General features: G+C 37.0%; 1 protein-coding gene across 4 annotated transcripts in view; it reads right to left on the bottom strand.

The window, feature by feature from the left end:
- The window catches only part of ADAM17 (ADAM metallopeptidase domain 17), a 57,885-nt gene that overhangs the window by 16,038 nt on the left and 23,550 nt on the right, over positions 1 to 18,297 (bottom strand). For 3 of the 4 annotated variants that reach the window (XM_081265105.1, XM_081265104.1, XM_081265106.1), the window contains exons 4-11: positions 16,872 to 16,960; positions 13,698 to 13,866; positions 10,837 to 10,970; positions 8,261 to 8,350; positions 5,292 to 5,405; positions 1,979 to 2,123; positions 1,707 to 1,795; positions 1 to 153 (exon numbers count right to left, since the gene is read on the bottom strand). In XM_081265105.1, coding sequence (XP_081121231.1) covers positions 1 to 153; positions 1,707 to 1,795; positions 1,979 to 2,123; positions 5,292 to 5,405; positions 8,261 to 8,350; positions 10,837 to 10,970; positions 13,698 to 13,866; positions 16,872 to 16,960 — 983 coding nt within the window. Of the gene's footprint in view, positions 154 to 1,706; positions 1,796 to 1,978; positions 2,124 to 5,291; positions 5,406 to 8,260; positions 8,351 to 10,836; positions 10,991 to 13,697; positions 13,867 to 16,871; positions 16,961 to 18,297 lie in introns of those variants that run through there. The other variant, XM_081265107.1, reaches the window with a different exon arrangement.

Genomic DNA, 18,297 nt, shown 5'->3' with positions numbered 1-18,297 from the left:
CTTATTGTTCTCATGGTCACCACTCACAGCTATAGGATACATAACATATTTTCCTCCCTGGTCCTCATTCGGAGCACATTCTGCTAGACCATCAGGATCATGTTCTGCTCCAAAATTGTGTCCCAATTCATGAGTCGTAACCAGATCAGCTTCCTTAAGGACCATGCAAAGAAAACACTGAACATCAGTTACTTTTGTCTGCTGGGCCTACTGAGCCCTTTGATTAGAGCTACAAAAGATAACAATCAGACTATGATGTATTCTATCAATTGTAGAAATTAAGCTGAGACAGAAAAATAATGGGTGACATGGAAAGGAATCTAAAAAAAGACAAAATTTATCAACGAAATAACACAAGGACATTTTACATAAAGACACAAGTCTCAAGATTGAAAGGCCCATGTGCCTATCACAGTGGAGAAAAATAACATACACCATACACCAATTACATTATAGACAACATATCAGTGTATCAGAAACTGATATTTTTCTACCACTATCTATTCTCCCCTTCTTCCTTAAAGAACCCTAATTCTGTTCTGGGCAGCAATATGCTCAGCTAAAATAGCCCCATTCCTCTAGGACTATGGGCATTCATGGAACCCAGTTTTGTCCAGGAAGATAGAGAAGAAGCCAGGCAATGAAATTTCTAGAAAAGCTTTTTTAATGGGACAGATTAGGTCAGCTATGATTGCTTTCTCCACCTTTTTCTAACATAAGAGAGAACCATTGGTGACCATAAGATGACAAAACAAGGACAAAGGACTTGTGCTTAGAACAGCTGAAAGCAAGTCAGAAAACCTAAGGCTCTGATAAGCAACTCTCAGTTGCAATGCCACCTGGAGAAGACTCTCTTAACTGCTTCTCACTGAGACAAAGAACCCCTTATTTATGCCACAGTTTTTAAGTTTTCTATTATTGGTAGACAAACAGACTCTGAACAGATATATTTACACATAAACAAGATCTGAAAAACAGGTCACATGCAAAAGCCAAAGACGCAGACTCTTTAACAGAAACATAAACACCAGAAGACAAGGGAGCAGGGCTTTCAAATTCTGAAGCAACAAACACACCCAGCCACATGATCAACTATGCTCATTCCCAAGCAGCCTCATTCCCAGATACACAAAATCCCAAGAATTTATATCCCATGGACCTATTCTTAGGAGGCTTGTTGAGAATATAACAAAACAAGGCGTAGATCGAGAAACAAAACACAGAGTCCAGACAGCAAGAGACTACAGGATGCCTTAAAATGACAGCTGCACTGCAGCCCAACACCAGGAGCCCCAAGAGGAGCTGTAGGACAAAGGACCTGAGAGGGCAGGGTTAAGAAACACACAGTCCTGACGTGCCTGGAAAGAAGCTGGCAAGTCATTTTATTCTTTATAGGTTTTTTTTTTTTTCAGTTGTAGTTGAACACAATACCTTTATTTTATTTATTTATTTTTATGTGGTGCTGGGCATTGAACCCAGGGCCTCACAAGTACTAGGCGAGTGCTCTACCCCTGCGCCACAACCCCAGCCCCCTTTATATAGTTTTTTAAGTTCTCATTATTTCTCCAGAAAACATGTATTTCTTTTAGGCAGAAATTTAAAATATTACATACTCTTCCCTTTAAAGACACTTATGTAAATATATAACAGAGGGTCTAACACCCAAAACTCCAAATCTATCCTTTTAAAAAGATCAAAGGACATACCTTTGTAAGGATGGTTTTACCATAATTTTTTGTGCTGGTCAAACCACTATTCAAGTAGATATTTTTCTTCCCAACTGGACTATAATAAGCTAAAGGCAAAAGGAAATGTATAAAAATTAAATACAGAATTATAATGTAAGAAAATTTACTATTCCAAGCTAAAAGCAAAAGGAAACATAAATTAAAATTATGTATTAAGTATAGAATAATAATGTAATCCAGTCAGTTTACCATTCCAGCAACACATTCACAAGGCCAATGGGAAAACTTACCTTTTGGACAAACACCTCCATGACTGTTTGCTCTGGGAGAACCAACATAAGCTAATCCAAGAGTTCCCATATCGAAATCCTGATATGTGAAAAGGTGTGCCAGGCAGACTTTAGATGCTTCCTCAGCTATATCAAAGCTAAATTGCTTCAACGGGAAAAAAAATTCTGTATTAAATTAGCAATCATATCTAAGAGATAATGACAACTCAATACTCCAGAAGAACACCAAGTCTGGTCACAGTTCTAATGAACACCCCCACTCTCATGCAGCACACTGCTCTTTCCCTGGGGTTCATACCATCTGGGGATGGAGGAGCACAAAAGGAAAGCGTTTGCAAAACTCACTGTTTCTCCATGGAGTGTACTGAAGGCCTATAGTCCAGGACCCAATGTACTCCAACTCTGCAGTGGGACTGCAGCCCTCATATCAAAACAAACAATTCTAAAGTATTTCAAGGATTCTTCTACTGGTTAATAGTAATGTATATTTTACTTTTATTTACTTATTTGAGTTGGGGAGGACTTTTAACTTTTTATATTTTATAAGATGAAGGAGTTATAAATAAAAACTTACAGAAAAGTATAAATATCTAGTTTATGTACTAAAATAAAAATTTTAAACTATTTAATCAACACTGTAAGTCTGTAAAGACTTTTTTCCTTCAGTCAAAGATGGTTATCACACTATTCCAAAAACTTCTACGATAAGGACCATAAGTTCAAGGCCAGCCTCAGCAACACAGCAGAACCTGTCTCAAACCAAACAAACAAAAAAGACTAGGGATATAGGTCAGCAATAAAGTGTCTCAAATTCAACCTCCAGTACAAATTTCTACCATAACAGTTTAAACACTCTAAGTTTTTAAAAAATCATGACTTTTTTTAAACTGCCTGAAGCGCATTTTAAGGCACCCTGTACTCTCTTGCTATCTGGACCCTGTGTTTTGTTCTTGATCTATGCCTTGTTTTGTTAAATTCTCAAGGAGCCTCCTAAAAATAGGTCCATGGGATGTAAATTCTTGGGGTTTTGTGTATCTGGGAATGAGGCTGCTTGGGAATGAGCATAGTTGATCATGTAGCTGGGTATGTTTGCTGCTTCAGCATTTGAAAGCCCTGCTCCCTTGTCTTCTGGTGTTTGTGTTTCTGTGACACATGCCTGTAATCCCAGTGGCTCAGGAAGCAGGAGAATTCAAGTTGGAGGCCATCCTCAGCAACTTAGTAAGACCCTGACTCAAAATTTTAAAAAAGGGTTAGGGATATGGCTCAGTGGTTAAGCACCTCTGGGTTCAATCCTAGTACAAAAAAAAAAAAAAAAAAAAAAAGGCTTCTAAAAACATTAGAAGTGAAAGGTAAGAGAACCCTGTATGAGAAATGAAGAATGTACAGCCTGGGATTCTGACAGCTCTATGTAAGAGGGTGAGACTTTTGGAAATCTTCTAGGAGACTGGGGAGAGCACTGGAAAGGAGCACCTGTGAACAGTTGTGCTTCCCTCCGGATCCTCCAGAGCCTGAGCTATCCAGAGAACCACAGAAACCAGGAAGGTGACATGGTTTGGCTGTTCCAGTAGTTAGGAGATCTAGCTGCTCACATCTATTTCTGCCATTGCTAGTTGTAGGACTCACTAGGAATAGGTCATTTTGAGGGGTGACGGGTACGGGGGATTGAACTCAGGGACACTTGACCACTGAGCCACATCCCCGGCCTCATTTTGTGTTTTATTTAGAGATAAGGCCGCACTGAACTGCTCAGGGCCCCACTAAATTGCTGAGGCTGGCTATGAAATCTCTCGATGCCTCCCAAGCTGCTGGGATTACAGGTGTGCTCCACTGCACCTGGCAGGAACAGGTTCAATAGGCTGACCTGTAGCCACTTCAAAATTCACATATTGAAGTCTTAACCTCCTATAACTCAGAATGAACTATATTTGGACAGAGCACCTTTAAAGAAGTTATTAAGGTAAAATGAGGTCATCTGAATAGCCCTAATCCAGCATGACTGGTGTCCTTATGAGAAAGAAGTTAGGAAAAAGACAGAGGGAAGATCATATGAGGACACAGAAAAAGAACAACATATACATAAATGCCAAGGAGAGGGGCTTCAGAAAAAACAACTCTGAAAACACTTTGATCTTGAACTTACAGCCTCCAGAACTAAGGAAATAAATGCCTATTGTTTAAGCCGCCAGTCTGTAGAGCTTGTTATAGCAGCTGAAGTTGACTCATACATATGCTGAGCTATAACTCTTTACAAAATAACAGTGGATCTTAACCTAACTCTCAGGGTGGTTTGCAGATCAAATTAGATAAGGTATGCCAAGAGTACTATATAGACACAGCACATTTTGGTTCTCAATCTTGTCAAAAAATTGATAATAGCCTTTAATTCCATCAAGCTTCAAAAACTTAATTTTAGCCTCATTAGACCCTAAACAGAGAATCCAGATGAACCACACTATGCCTGTACTAACCCATGGAAACTATGAGATTAAAAAAAAAAATGTTCTGTTCAAAGACAGCCTAAGCAACTTAGTGAGGCCCTAGCAACTAGTGACACCCTGTCTCAAAATAAACAATAAAAAGGCTGGGGAATCTGGCTCAGTGGTTAAGCATCCCTGGGTTCCATCCCTGATACCCCCCCCCAAAAAAAGAAAAATGTTCTTTAGCTGCTAAATTTATAGCAATCTGTTAGAATAGCTATGGGAAATTAATACATTGTCCAATACATTAAAAAATAAAACACTATCACTTCATAGTTCAATTTACAACAAAGCAACAGCATACAAACTCAGACACTGGAATCATGTGGCCGAATCTTAAGGAAAGAATCCATATTATAAGAATGTTTAACTATCTAAATTTATTACCAGAACAAAAATTTTAAATTCCTACAGAAAATTTTCAGGTGTCCAAGTTATATTTCTACTGTTCAATACACGTGCACAGCCTATTTGATAATTACTGCCGTAAGAGATCCATGGACAAACTTCAGAGAGACCTGAGCTAACAACACAATGCAAAAAAATAAATAAATAAAATCTATTTATTAGGTACTTATGCTACTTCCCAGAGAAGAGCCACTGCAGCTTATTAAATTCTGGAAGATATTAAGATTAAAAGGCACTGCTTCATAGCATTTTTCCTCTTCAGATTTTTGACCAGTTGATCCAGGACATGGAATCACTGTTGGACCAGCAGGAGGCTGCTCCAGGTCCACCACTCTTTTCTAATATGTCCCTTCATTAGTGCAGATACAATCTACATATCAGAAATCCCAGTGCTGTTAAGAGGATAGTGTCAGGATCCTCCAACTCACCTCTAGCAACATCTTCACATCCCAAGCATCCTTGTCTTCATGTGGGTAACTTTTTGCCATGTTGTAGTGCCTTTCACCAGGTTTTACCTCTTGTGGCGACTTGAGAATGCGAATCTATACTTAAAGAGAGAATATACTTAGAACATTTCCAAAAAAAAGTCACAAGACTCTAGATACTAAATTATTTTATCCACTCAAAAGTCTGTCTACCGTGCCAGAAAAAATGTTTTAGAACCAAAATTCCAAAACTTCTTCAGTTCTATTACTCAACATTTAAATCAAACTGAAAAGCATGATATGGAAAGCACACGTCAATGAGCTATTTAAAAATGTTATAAATGGGGCTGGGGATGTGGCTCAAGCGGTAGCGCGCTCGCCTGGCATGCGTGCGGCCCGGGTTCGATCCTCAGCACCACATGCCAACAAAGATGTTGTGTCTGCCGAAAACTAAAAAATAAATATTAAAAATTCTCTCTCTCACTCTCTCTCCTCTCTCACTCTCTCTTTAAAAAAAGGGGGGGGGGAGAAAAAAAATGTTATAAATGTACTAAATTTTAATATTCTCTATATTTCTGTTATATTTTTCCTCTACATTTATTCAGAAAAAATGAGAACTTGGGCTACATAAGCCCGAAATATTTATTACAACTACAGTCAATAATGTAGAAATGAAGAATAAGATGTATATCACTTAGTATGCCACAGGAATAAAACACTATAAAGAACACAGCCTTCTCTTTGTATATGCATTTCAGACACATTCATATTAAACCTAACAAGAAAAGAAAAGAACTCACTCTGATTAGTGAGTTTGCAAAAAAGAAGGAAGTCATACTCAGCTCAATGGTTTCTGTGTCTCTTTTCTCTGCCTGTTTGCATAGACAGCCCATTCTGGTCTGCACTACCACCACTTCTCCACTAGGGAGAAGCTCTGCAGCTTTGGCAGTGGGTGGTCAGGGTCAACTCTTAAAGAGGAACCTATCTGGAAGCCCACCAAGACTGCACATCTAAATCACACTCTCCAATCCATCTTTTACGGATTAAAGAAGTTAATATTTTTGTCTCCTATGTTCTTCAATTGCTTCCAAGTTCCTAAGGCAAAAAGTAACTTTATTTATTGGTTCTTGAATACTTGAACATGACAAAGCCAATTGAAAACAAGGAAGGCCACTTTATATGCACCAATATGGAATAATCTCCAACGTACTGAGAAATGAAAAGACAAGGAACAAAAGAGTACAGCATACTGCCACTGTGTCAAATGCAGACTTACACACACACACACACACACACACACACACACACAGAGTACATACTACATACAACATCTCTAGGAAGGTGCACATGAAACCAGTGATGTGGATGTCTCAGAGAAAAGGAACTGTTTTGACAATGAAGAGAAGTTATGGAGACTTACTTTTCACGGTTTGTGTACTGTGTATACATTGCCTATTCAAATAACTTAAAAAGAAAATGCAAAATAGAAAAAAGAATGGAAAAGGAAAAAATAATTCTCTTAGTTTTATATAAATACTAACAAAGTTAAACATTTATAAATATGGCACACAAATTCAAAATTTTTTTTAAAAAAACTCTAAATTCTATACTATAAAACCTATAAGAATATGGTTTAGTACAGAAAGCCTGGAAAAAATAGATACGATTCCCATAATTTACCTATAAAATATCTATTTGTGCAAAACAATACTCAATTTCAGAAACTTCTTTAATTACACTTAGCAATTTGGAAAATTTGCTTTACCATAAGACATAATTAAGATGATATTAGTGTAACATTGTTGTACATACTAGGGAATGGCATCTAATGATTCTACATATCAATGCCTTATATAGTATTTTTGAGTAATTCTTCTGACTAATTAAAAAATATATGCTAGAATTTTCATTAAAGAATGAAGCATAATCAGAGGATGAATTGCCAGGCGTGATGGAGCACACTTGTAACCCCTGCAAGTCAGGAGGCTGAGGCAGAAGGATCACAAGTTTGAGGCCAGACTCAGCAAATAAGTGAGGCTCTTAGTAACTGAGCAAGACCTTGTCTCAAAAAATAAAAAGAGCAGGGGCTGGGGATGTGGCTCAAGCGGTAACACACTCGCCCGGCATGCGTGTGGCCCAGGTTCGATCCTCAGCACCACATACAAAGATGTTGTGTCTGCCGAAAACTAAAAAATTAATATTAAAAAATTCTCTCTTAAAATAAATAAATAAATAAAATAAAAAGAGCAGGGGGAACTACAGCTCAGTCGGTAGAGTGCTTGCCTCGCATTCATAAGACCCTGGGTTCAATCCCCCAGCACAAAAAATAAATAAATAAAAGGAGCAAATGATACAGTTCAGTGGTAAAGTACCCTAGATTCAATTCCCAGCACACACAAACACACACAAAAAAGTGTCAAGTTGGGGTTGTGGCCTTGCATGTGTGAAGCACTGGGTTTGATTCCCCAGCACCAAATAAAAATAAAGATATTGTGTTCATCACTAAAAATAATATTTTTTTTAAAAAGTGTCATAAAAAGTCTTCCTGACAAAAACAGCCTCAGGGGCTGGGGCTGGGGCTCAGCAGTAGAGTGCTCACCTAGCACATGCGGGGCGCTGGGTTTGATCCTCAGCACCACATAAAAATAAATAAATAAAATAAAGATATTGTGTCTAGTTACAACTTAAAACTAAATATTAAATAAATAAATAAAATAAAGGTATTGTCTCCAACTACAACAAAATATTTAAAATAACAAACAACAACAACAACAAAAAAGAGCCTCAGGACAGAAAATTTCATAATCTTGAATTAATATTAAAACACTGCACAATTTATCATAAAAAAACCACTAGCATTTGAGAATATTTAGTTATGATTAATGACAAAGATAAATTTTTGGGTTTGAATACAAATGTTTACTCCATATAAATTTACCAAGTAACAGAAGGCCATGTCTATTGATAAATACCTGCTCTATCTGTATTCCATAACCTTTAAAACCCGCATTATCCCACGAAGTGTTCCGATAGATGTCATCAACTCTGTCAATTAGCTCTATCTGTGTGTATAAAAGAAAAAGACATTGTGTAGATCTTTACCATTTTTTGCATTGTACTAGAACAATGTTCAAGGATAAATTCAGTTTAGAGAAAATGCCATGGCAGAGGGGATGGAGAGAGAGAAGAGGGGATGGAGAGAGAGAAGGGGAGGGGAGGGGAGGGGAGGGGGGACAGTGGAGAATGGGATAGACAGCAGAATACATCAGTCACTAGAAAGGCAATTTGTAAATCAATGGAAATGTAACTGATGTGACACAGCAATCTGTATACGGGGTAAAAATGGGAGTTCATAACCCACTTGAATCAATCTGTGAAATATGGTATATTAAGAACTATGTAATGTTTTGAACAACCAACAATAAAATAATTTTTAAAAAAAATGCCATGGCACATGGTCCTACTAATTACAGAAACTAGCATTAAGATGTTAATCTTTATCACTGATGGCTTTACTCAAATAAATTATTCTTAGCCCTAAACTTAAAAGTGCTGTTACCAGAATGAAACAACATTAAAGTTTATCCCAAACTTTAGGTAACTGACTACATACAGAATTGAAATATCAACTTTTTACATATCTACCATTCCTTCCAGACACAGTAGTATCCCAGCAACTCGGGAGACTGAGGCCGGAATACTGCAAGTCAGCCTCAGCAACTTGGTGGGTCCTATGCAACTAAGTGAGATCCTGTCTCAAAATAAAAAATAAAAAAGACTAAGGGTACAGCTGAGTGGTAAAGCGACCCTGGATTCAATCCCCATTATCATAAAACAAAGAAATTAACAACCTACCATTTCTACCAACTATGAAAATGAAATTTAAGTGTCAATTGACTGCCTAAAATTATTTCCTTCTTAGAAGTACTCTGTCTTCACTCTGGCCCTTGACAAGTACCTTCAATGCCTACCCAGAACAGGTAAAAAGGCAACAACAGTCAGCTGCTATCCAACCTGCATTCCACAAAGTTTGGCAGGGAGAGAGCAGAAGGAATGAGGTACACTGCACCATTCCTACTCTGTTCTGATTTGGGAAGACTGAGGGAGGAGCACAATCACCAAGAAAGACAAAATGCTAATTACCCATCTGTTCTCAAAGAGAACATTCTAGTGTTCAAAATCCAGATTGCGAAGTTAGTTCTGGCAACAATAAGGCAAGTTACAGGTCTAAGAAACTGTTCTTTGCTTACAAGTAACCGTAAGAAATATAATTTTTTAAAAAACTAGACCTTTCATTGTACTCATTCACAGTGTAACAAAGGAATGAGACCAGAGAAGCTCCTTAATACAAAACCCAGATTAAGAGAGAAGCTTTTCCACTGATTTCTCTTGCTAAGAAACAAGAATGGCAATGACTCCTACTATTTTCATAATAAATTCATTCACTTGATATGGAAGAGAAGGGAAAGAAGAGTGAGGGAGGGTACAAATAAAATGGAGACCAGGGAGAGCAAGGCAATAAGAAAGACGTCTTTACTGCCTTAGTCTGTTTGTTGGTTCATGAATAGCCCCATTCTCTTTTTATACCCTGAGTAAAATTTTGGTCAATGCCGAGTTATCATGATGAATGAGGTCATACTAACAAAAAATGTCAATGAAAAATGAGTCCCTTGATTTTAAAACTACACTATCTGATGCTTCAAAGTTCATAGACGTGATAAGGATATTGCTCAGTGGAAGAACACTTCCCTAGCATGCACCAAGCTCTGAGTTTGATCCTAAGAACTGGGGGTAAAAAAAAAATAATCCAGTATCATTTCTTTAATCTTCCTTCATATCTCTGCCCTAGTTAGTTATGACCATAAAAGTCCCACCTATTTCATGTACTTATGTGATTGGCTCTTTAACATGACATGAACCAAACTGACTGCTCTGAAATATACATATAAGGAAAAGGAAAAAAAAAAAAAAACACAGATTCACAAAAAATAGTTTTTTGACTTTAAAGTATAAATCCATAAATGTGATACTACAGGATCATGCCACTATGGTGGTGATTTTTTTAAAAAGCTTATTTGTAGCCAAGCATGGTGGCACACACCTGTAATCCCAGAGGCTGGGGAGGTTGACACAGGAAGATAGAGTTTTCAAAGCCAGCCTTAGCAACAGCAAGGCACTAAGCAACTCAGTGAGACCCTGTCTCTAAATAAAATACAAAATAGGGCTAGGGATGTGGCTCAGTGGTTGAATGCCGGAGTTCAATCCCCAGTACCAAAAAAAAAAAAAAAAAAGAGCTCATTTGTATAAACAAAGAACATATTATGACCTTTCCCCAATATGCATAAAAATTCCAATGTGCAAAAAATATTAGTTCAAAAGAAAAACAGGTTTTCATAAATTTGAAACTAAAGTTTCCATGTAGTAATAATGTAAAAAACTCAGAAAATGAAACCATTAAGTTGAAAATTACAGGAAACTTCTCCTAAAGGAATTTACCCACTTACATAAACTTTTTGTTTAATTACCTCATGCAATATCAAATACTTACTAAGTAATTGGTAGTGGTGCTTTCTTCCCCTCTGCCCATGTATTTATAAAAGCGATGATCTGCTACCACCAATAATTTACAAGTGTTCTTCATGGGATTAGGATCAGCTCTTCTCTTCACTCGATGAACAAACTCTAATATGAATTTGTATGCACTATTAAATCAAAATTCATCAAAACAAGGAGGGCATTTTTACAATAACACTTCAAATCTAGTTATTCTGAAACAACATTATTTGAGCTTGGGAACCTTGAAGGTATCTTGAATTTGGAGGAAAGCAGAAAAGTAAAAATATAAGAGGGTTTTTTTTTTTTCTTTTCTTTTCTTTTTGTTTTGTCATTTTGGCAATGGGGACTGAAACCAGGGGCACTTTACCAATGGGCTACTACTCGCTACATTACTGAAGGCCTAAGACACTGAGGCTGGTCTCGAACTTTAAATCCTTCTGCCTCAGTCTCACAGATCACTGGGATTATAGGCTTGTATCACAGCGCCCAGCTCAAAATATCAGGTTTTTAAATTGCAGGGCAACTGGGAACATGGCTCAGTGGTAAAATGCTTTCCTAGCATGCATAAAGTCCTGGATTCAATTTCTTGCCACCACACAAAAAAACAACACAAAACAAAATAAACTAAGAAAAAGTGCCTCCTTAATTTTTAAAATGCGAAAATCTTAAAAAGTGCTTAATAAAATAAAATAAATATTAAGGCTATGAAGTTGTTGTTTTCTAACAGTAAAAATGTCAAGGTAAGTAAGGCATGGTGGTGCATACCTGTGAATCCCAGGAACTCTGGAGGCTGAGGCAGGAGGACCACAAGTTTGAGGGTAGCCTGAGCAATTTAACAGGGCCCTAAGCAACTTAGCAAAACCCTGTTTCAAAATAAACAATAAAAAGGACTGATGATGTGGCCCAGTGGTAAGTGTTCCAGGGTTCAACCCCAGTACCAAAAAAAAAAAGTCAAGCTGGACGTAGTAGTGCAGGCATGTAATTCCAGAGACTGAGAAGGCTGAGGCAAGTTCCAAACTAGCCTCAGCAACTTAGACCCTAAGCAATCTAGCAAGACTCAAGCTGCAGAGGGCTGGGGTCGTGGCTCAGTGGTAGAGTGCTTGCCTAGCACACGTGGGGCACTGGGTTCGAACCTCAGCACTACATTAAAAAAAAATGAAATAAAGATATTCTGTCCACCTACAACTAAAAACTAATATTAAAAAAAAGGGGGGGTATAGATATTACTCAGTGGTTAAGCACCATTGGATTCAATCCCTGGTACCAAAAAAAAAAAAAAAAAAAAAAAAAAAGTTAATTATACATTAAAAATCAGCAACCATGGGGACTTGGAGATGTTTCTAAAGTCATCAATGCCTCCTCCAGACAAATAAGCCTTATGATAAATGCTTATATATCTTCACAAGCAAAGTATATTTAAACATGTAGAAGCACACACATAATCATACACACGTTATATATGTAAGATACAGAAATATATTCAAGTGTCTATGTGGCTCCACTCGCCAGTCTGGGGTACTTTAAAAAACCAAGTAGAGGCAAAGTCATCAATACACTTTTTATAGAACTCTGTACACACATAGCTAAAACCTTCAACTTTGTAACACAAGAAGTTTTAAAAATTAGTTTGTGTTAATAGGACATCTTTCTTATTAAATAAACTTCTTAGGAATTTATTTATATACTACTATGCAAGTAATACCATCTTAGATCTTCATAAATGAGGACAATAAATCAGGCAAGATGGCACACATCTAAGTCCCAGCTGAAGAAGGAGGATCTGAGCCTAGGATTTCAAGGCCGATCTAGGCAACACAGCCAGATGTGTCTTTTTAATAGTAGCACAGTAAGCCTGAAGTAGCAGTGCATGCCTATGATCCCAGTGGTTTAGGAAGCTGATGCAAAAGGATCACAAGTTCAAGGTCAGCTTCAGCAACTTAGTGGAGCCCTAAACTCAGTGAGACTCTATCTTAAAAAATAAAAAGGGCTGGGAATGTAGCTCAGGGGTAATGTGTCTGTGGGTTCAGTCCCCAGGATCTTTCCTCTACACACCCCAAAAAAGCAGTCAATGATAGGTGGCTACCTAGCATGTAAAGGCCTGGATTCTATCTCCAGCACCTCAAAAAAAAAAAAAAAATTAAAATTAATGACAATGAAGAGAAATAGGAAGATGATTGGTCTTTTTTGTTGTTGTTTTGGGTACGGGGATTAAACCCAGGGGCGCTTAACTACAGAGCTAGGTTCCCAGCCATTTTTATTTTGAGACAAGGTCTAAGTTGCTTAGGGCATTCCTAACATAAGTTGCTGAGGTTGACCTTGAACTTGTAATTCTACTGCCTCACCTCTTGAATCACTGATTACACGGGTGCACCACAACATCCAGCTTGTCATGCTCTTTATATGACTCTAAATAGATCTGTCCCAAAGCTGACAACCTTCCTGGTATTCTACACAATTCAGATTTCTCTTCTTGCCCAACTAACTAACCTACAGTTTCTCTAAAGCATTATTTTGACATTTCTGAACAACTCTATTTTTAAGCCAAATACTACAGTTACTTGATACTTTTCTTTTTTAATCAAAAACCACTCCTATCAAAGACACCTGTAATATGCTTGTCATTCAAAAATACAAGTATGGCTTCTTTTTGTTTTTGTTTTTTGCAGTACAAGGAATTGAATATGTTAGACAAGTGCCCTTCCACGGAGCTACATCCCAGTTTGTTAACATTCTATTTATTCTATTTATTTATTTAGAGACAGGGTCTCCCAAATTTGCCCAAACTAGCCTAAGGCAGCTGAGAATATGGGCATATGTCCCCACACCCAGCTCAAAATATATTTTTAATCTTACCTTCAGGTGGCTCTCCGTCTACCAGTCCTTTTGGAAGCAACTCTTCATTATCCACTTTTAAATAACCACATACTTTTGGAGACTGTAAACGTGAAACATTCTTGATATCTTCTGACTTATAAACTAACATTCTTTTGTCCTCAGTATCATTAACAAATCTCCAAAGTGGCTAAAACACAAAGTATACATGTCAAGATAGAAAAAATAAAAACTCCTAAATAGTAAATTCTTACAATGTTCTATTTTTTTAATATTTTTTTTAGTTGTAGATGGACACAATACCTTTATTTTTTATTTACTTTTATGTTGTGCTGAGGATGGAACCCAGGGCCTCACACATGCTAGGCAAGCGCTCTGCCACTGAGCCACAATCCCAGCCCTCTTACAACATTCTTTGCTTGTTCTTAGATAACATTTAAGTAAACTGGACATTTTACCCAAAATAAATCATTTCTATTTTTATCACATGGATTTCTATGCTAATAAATTCATATCCCTCATTATTTTATCTGTACATGGGGAAAAAGCATTAATTTGTGAAAGTTACAAAATCTTTTAGAAGATCCAGAAAAAAAATATGCTTGTACTTTTCCATTAATTCATTCAAAAATTTCTATGTAATGCCAACTGTATACTGGCACTGGATGTGGAATTTCCATTTTAGTTTCCTTTAACATTCAGATATTTGATATGTCTATCATACTAATTTTTTAAAATATCTGTTTTAAATGTTGATGGACCTTTATTTTATTCACTTATTTTTATGTGGTGCTGAGAATCAAACCCAGTGCCTCACAAGTGCTAGGCAAGCGCTCCACCACTGAGCCACAACTCCAGCCCCCATACTAGATTTCATGAATAAAAAAGGAAATAAAAAGATTTTTAAAGAGAGATGACTGAAAACTTGCAACAATATGCCTGAAATTTATTAGTTTCAGGAAAGTTACTTTATAAAAATCTGCATTTCCAGTAAATCAAACTCACGGGTTCCAAAGGTTTCCCAAGTCAAAAGGATGTTCCTATGTTTACAAAATAGTTATCTTTATAATGGTCTCAACAGAAATAGGCAGCTTGTGGGGAATGCATAAAAAAGAATTTAAAATTTTAGGCTGGGGATGTAGCTCACTGGTTTAGTGTTTGCCTAGCATGCACAAGGCCCTGGGTTTGATCTCTAGCAATGCAGAAATAAAACAAACTTGTTTCTCCATCAGGGAAATATGAATCAATGAGATACCACTTCATATCCTTTAGGATGGCTATAATCAAAGACAAATTCTGGTAAGGATGTAGAGAAATCAGAACCTTCATAAATGTTGACAAAAATGTGAATCCTCGTAAATGTTGACAAAAATGTGAATCCTCGTAAATGTTGACAAAAATGTGAACTTTAGTTACCATACGATCTAACAATCCTACTCCTAGAATTTATTTAAGAAATGAAAACATATACCCACATGAAAACTTGCTCATGAATGTTCGCAGTAGCTCTGTTAATAATAGCCAAGAAGTGGAAACACCTTAATCGTCCATCAACTGATGAATGAATAAATATGTTATATCCAAACAATGGAACATAATTCAACAATAAAAAGAAATGAAGTACTAATACATGCTTCAACATAGATGAATCCTGAGAATATTGTTCTAAGCAAGAAGGCTACAAGGTGGGAGTTCATAACCCAATTGAGTCAAATGTATGAAAGATGATATATCATGAGCTTTGTAATGTTTTGAACAACCAATAAAAAAAATAAAAATAAAAAAATAAATTAAAAAAAAAAAAGAAGGCTACAAGGCCAAGGAAATGCCAGCACCATACTCTTGAATTTCCCAGTTTTCAGAACCATGAGTAACGCCAGTAACCCTAGCAACTTGGGAGGCTGAGGCAGGAGGACTGAAAGTTCAAGGCCAGCCTCAGCAATTTAGCCAGGACCTATCTCAAAATAAAAAGTAAAACAAGGGTTAGGCATGTGGATCAGTGGTTAAGTATCCCTAGGCTGAATCCCTAGAATCCACCAAAAACAAAAACCTCTATTCTTGATAAATTACCCAGTCTCAGACATTCTGTTATAGCAACAGTAAGGGACTAAGACAACAGCCTAAACATTAATAGTCTACAACATACTGCAAGATCATGTATTTCTTTTTTCATATTTACTGATGGGTGACAAAAGACTAATGGCCCCATGGTTTGAATGTATTTTTAAAATATAAAATTTTTAGCACCAGCATCCTGGCTTAACCCTACCAGCAAATACACCTGAAAATTTCATTTACACCAACTTTTTAGTTCTCCCACAGATGATCTGTTTTGGTGATGATTTCCACTACCCAAAGCATTACTGTTTTCCAAAAAACATGGAATCAACTTCAACTCACAAATAAATGGCATGTTCTGTTTTCTAGACTGGTATCTGACAAGTAGATACATGCCTGACACAAATATGGTAACCTCAGTCCTGATTTTGACCTGGTGCTTCAGTGGAAGAGTGGCCGGAGACTGAATTTCTCTACAGACTTACCAGACTATGAACTATAACCTTTTACTGATCTAACATGTCCAGAGTTGCTACCCAGGAAATGGATAAATAAGACTTCACCTTTGTCTTTGAGAATGTTTATATCTGGAGTAGGATTATTAGAGAAAAATTTTAAATGCATGAGAGAAGGAATGTTTTCTCTTCCTATATCCATCCCACATGTTCCTCTATCAATTGTGGTACTTTAGAAATACAAGGTGAATCTGATGACAGCTTCCTAGACATATAAAAAGTATCATCCTTGCTTTTCTTTTTTGGTACTGGGGATTAAACCCAGAGGCACTTTACCACTAAGTCACATCCCCAGCCCCAGACCCTTTTATTTTTTATTTTGAGGCAGGATCTTATTAAGTTGCTTGCAGTCTCCCTTAGTTGCTAGGTCTCAAAAGTGCATCCTCCTGTCTCAGCCTCCTCCCTGCTGGAATTACAGGTGTGTACAATAGCACCCTGCTTCATCCTTACTTTGAAAGTCATCTATTTTCTTCCTTGTGAAAAGCAAAAAACAACAACAACAACAACAAAAAAAAAACTCTTTAAATATAAGGAGAAAAGAAATAATTAATTTTAACCTTTGCCATCTTAAAACAACTAACAGAGATATAAGCTACTGCAAAAAGATCACATGTAGACTTACCTCTATGTTATATTCTGCCCCATCTGTGTTGATTCTTATTATGACATCATCATCTCCTATATGGGCTAGGACTCTAGAGTTAGGCTCACCTTGAGAAGAAAAGTAACATTTTTTTATTATTAAAAACCAGGTCAAATAATAAACCACTCATTAAACTTATTAAATCCTTCATCAGATTGAAATGTGCATCGTACTACGAATTCTGCCAACAAAAACCAAAGGTCCCAGAAAGAAGCTAGATAATTTTCACCTTGTGAGGAGGTATAATCATTTTAAATCTATCAATTTTCCAAAAACATACTAAAAAACTTGTAGATATTCTTCCAGAATAACTTTACCTAATTTTTTTAAGCATCTTTTTTTTTTAAAAGAGTGAGTGAGAGAGGAGAGAGAGAGAGAGAGAGAGAGAGAAAGAGAGAATGAGAGAATTTTTAGTATTTATTTTTTTTTAGTTCTCGGCGGACACAACATCTTTGTTTGTATGTGGTGCTGAGGATCGAACCCAGGCCGCACGCATGCCAGGCGAGCGCGCTACCGCTTGAGCCACATCCCCAGCCCAACTTTACCTAATTTTAGGTGAGAAAGAACTAAGAGAAGGCAGAAAATATGATCTGTAATAAACAGATCTTAAACTGTGCTTTGGAGATTTCGATGCCATTTCTTTTTTTTTTTAATTTCAGAAAAAAGTTCAAAAAGTAAACTGTAGCCAGGTGTGGTGGCATACTCCTGTAACCTGAGCTGCCTGGGAAGGAAGATTTCAAGTTCGAAGTCAGTCTGGGCAATATATCAAAACCCTGACTCAAAATAAAAAATAAAAAGACCTGAGTCCAATCTCTAATACTGCAAAACAAACAAACAAACAAAACCCTGCAACTGCTTGTTTGATATATTTTCTCAAATAAATATAAAAAGTAGGATATTTGGCTGGGTGTGGTGGTACACACCTATAATCCCAAGGACACGGAAGGCTAAGACAGGAGAATCTCAAATTTGAGGCCAGCCTCAGCATGTTAGCAATATCCTTAGTAACTCGGTGAGATTCTGTCTCCAAATTAAAAATAAAAATAATTGGGGGAGGGGCTGGGGTTATGGCTCAAAGGTAGAGCACTTGCCTAGCACCTGTAAGGCACTGGGTTTGATCTCAGTACCAAATAAAAATAAAATAAAGGTATTGTATCCACCTTCAACTAAAAAATATTTTTAAAAAATAATAATTGGTGGAGTAACAGAGTGATAAAGCACCTCTGGCTTCAATCCCCAATATCAAATAATAATAATAATAAATTATGTGTTCCCCTAGTTTCCCTGATTTAAGTCTCATTAAGAAAAGCCTACTGGGCTGAGGTTGTGGCTCCCGGACAGAGCACTTGTCTCACACATGTGAGGCACTGGTTAGATCCTCAGCACCACATAAAAATAAATAAAA

The sequence above is a fragment of the Spermophilus citellus genome (genome assembly GCF_964194105.1).
Source record: "Spermophilus citellus genome assembly, chromosome: 13".
Taxonomy (NCBI): domain Eukaryota; kingdom Metazoa; phylum Chordata; class Mammalia; order Rodentia; family Sciuridae; genus Spermophilus; species Spermophilus citellus.
The sequence above is the reverse complement of the archived record's forward strand: the minus strand, read 5'-3'. Positions and strand labels throughout refer to the sequence as shown.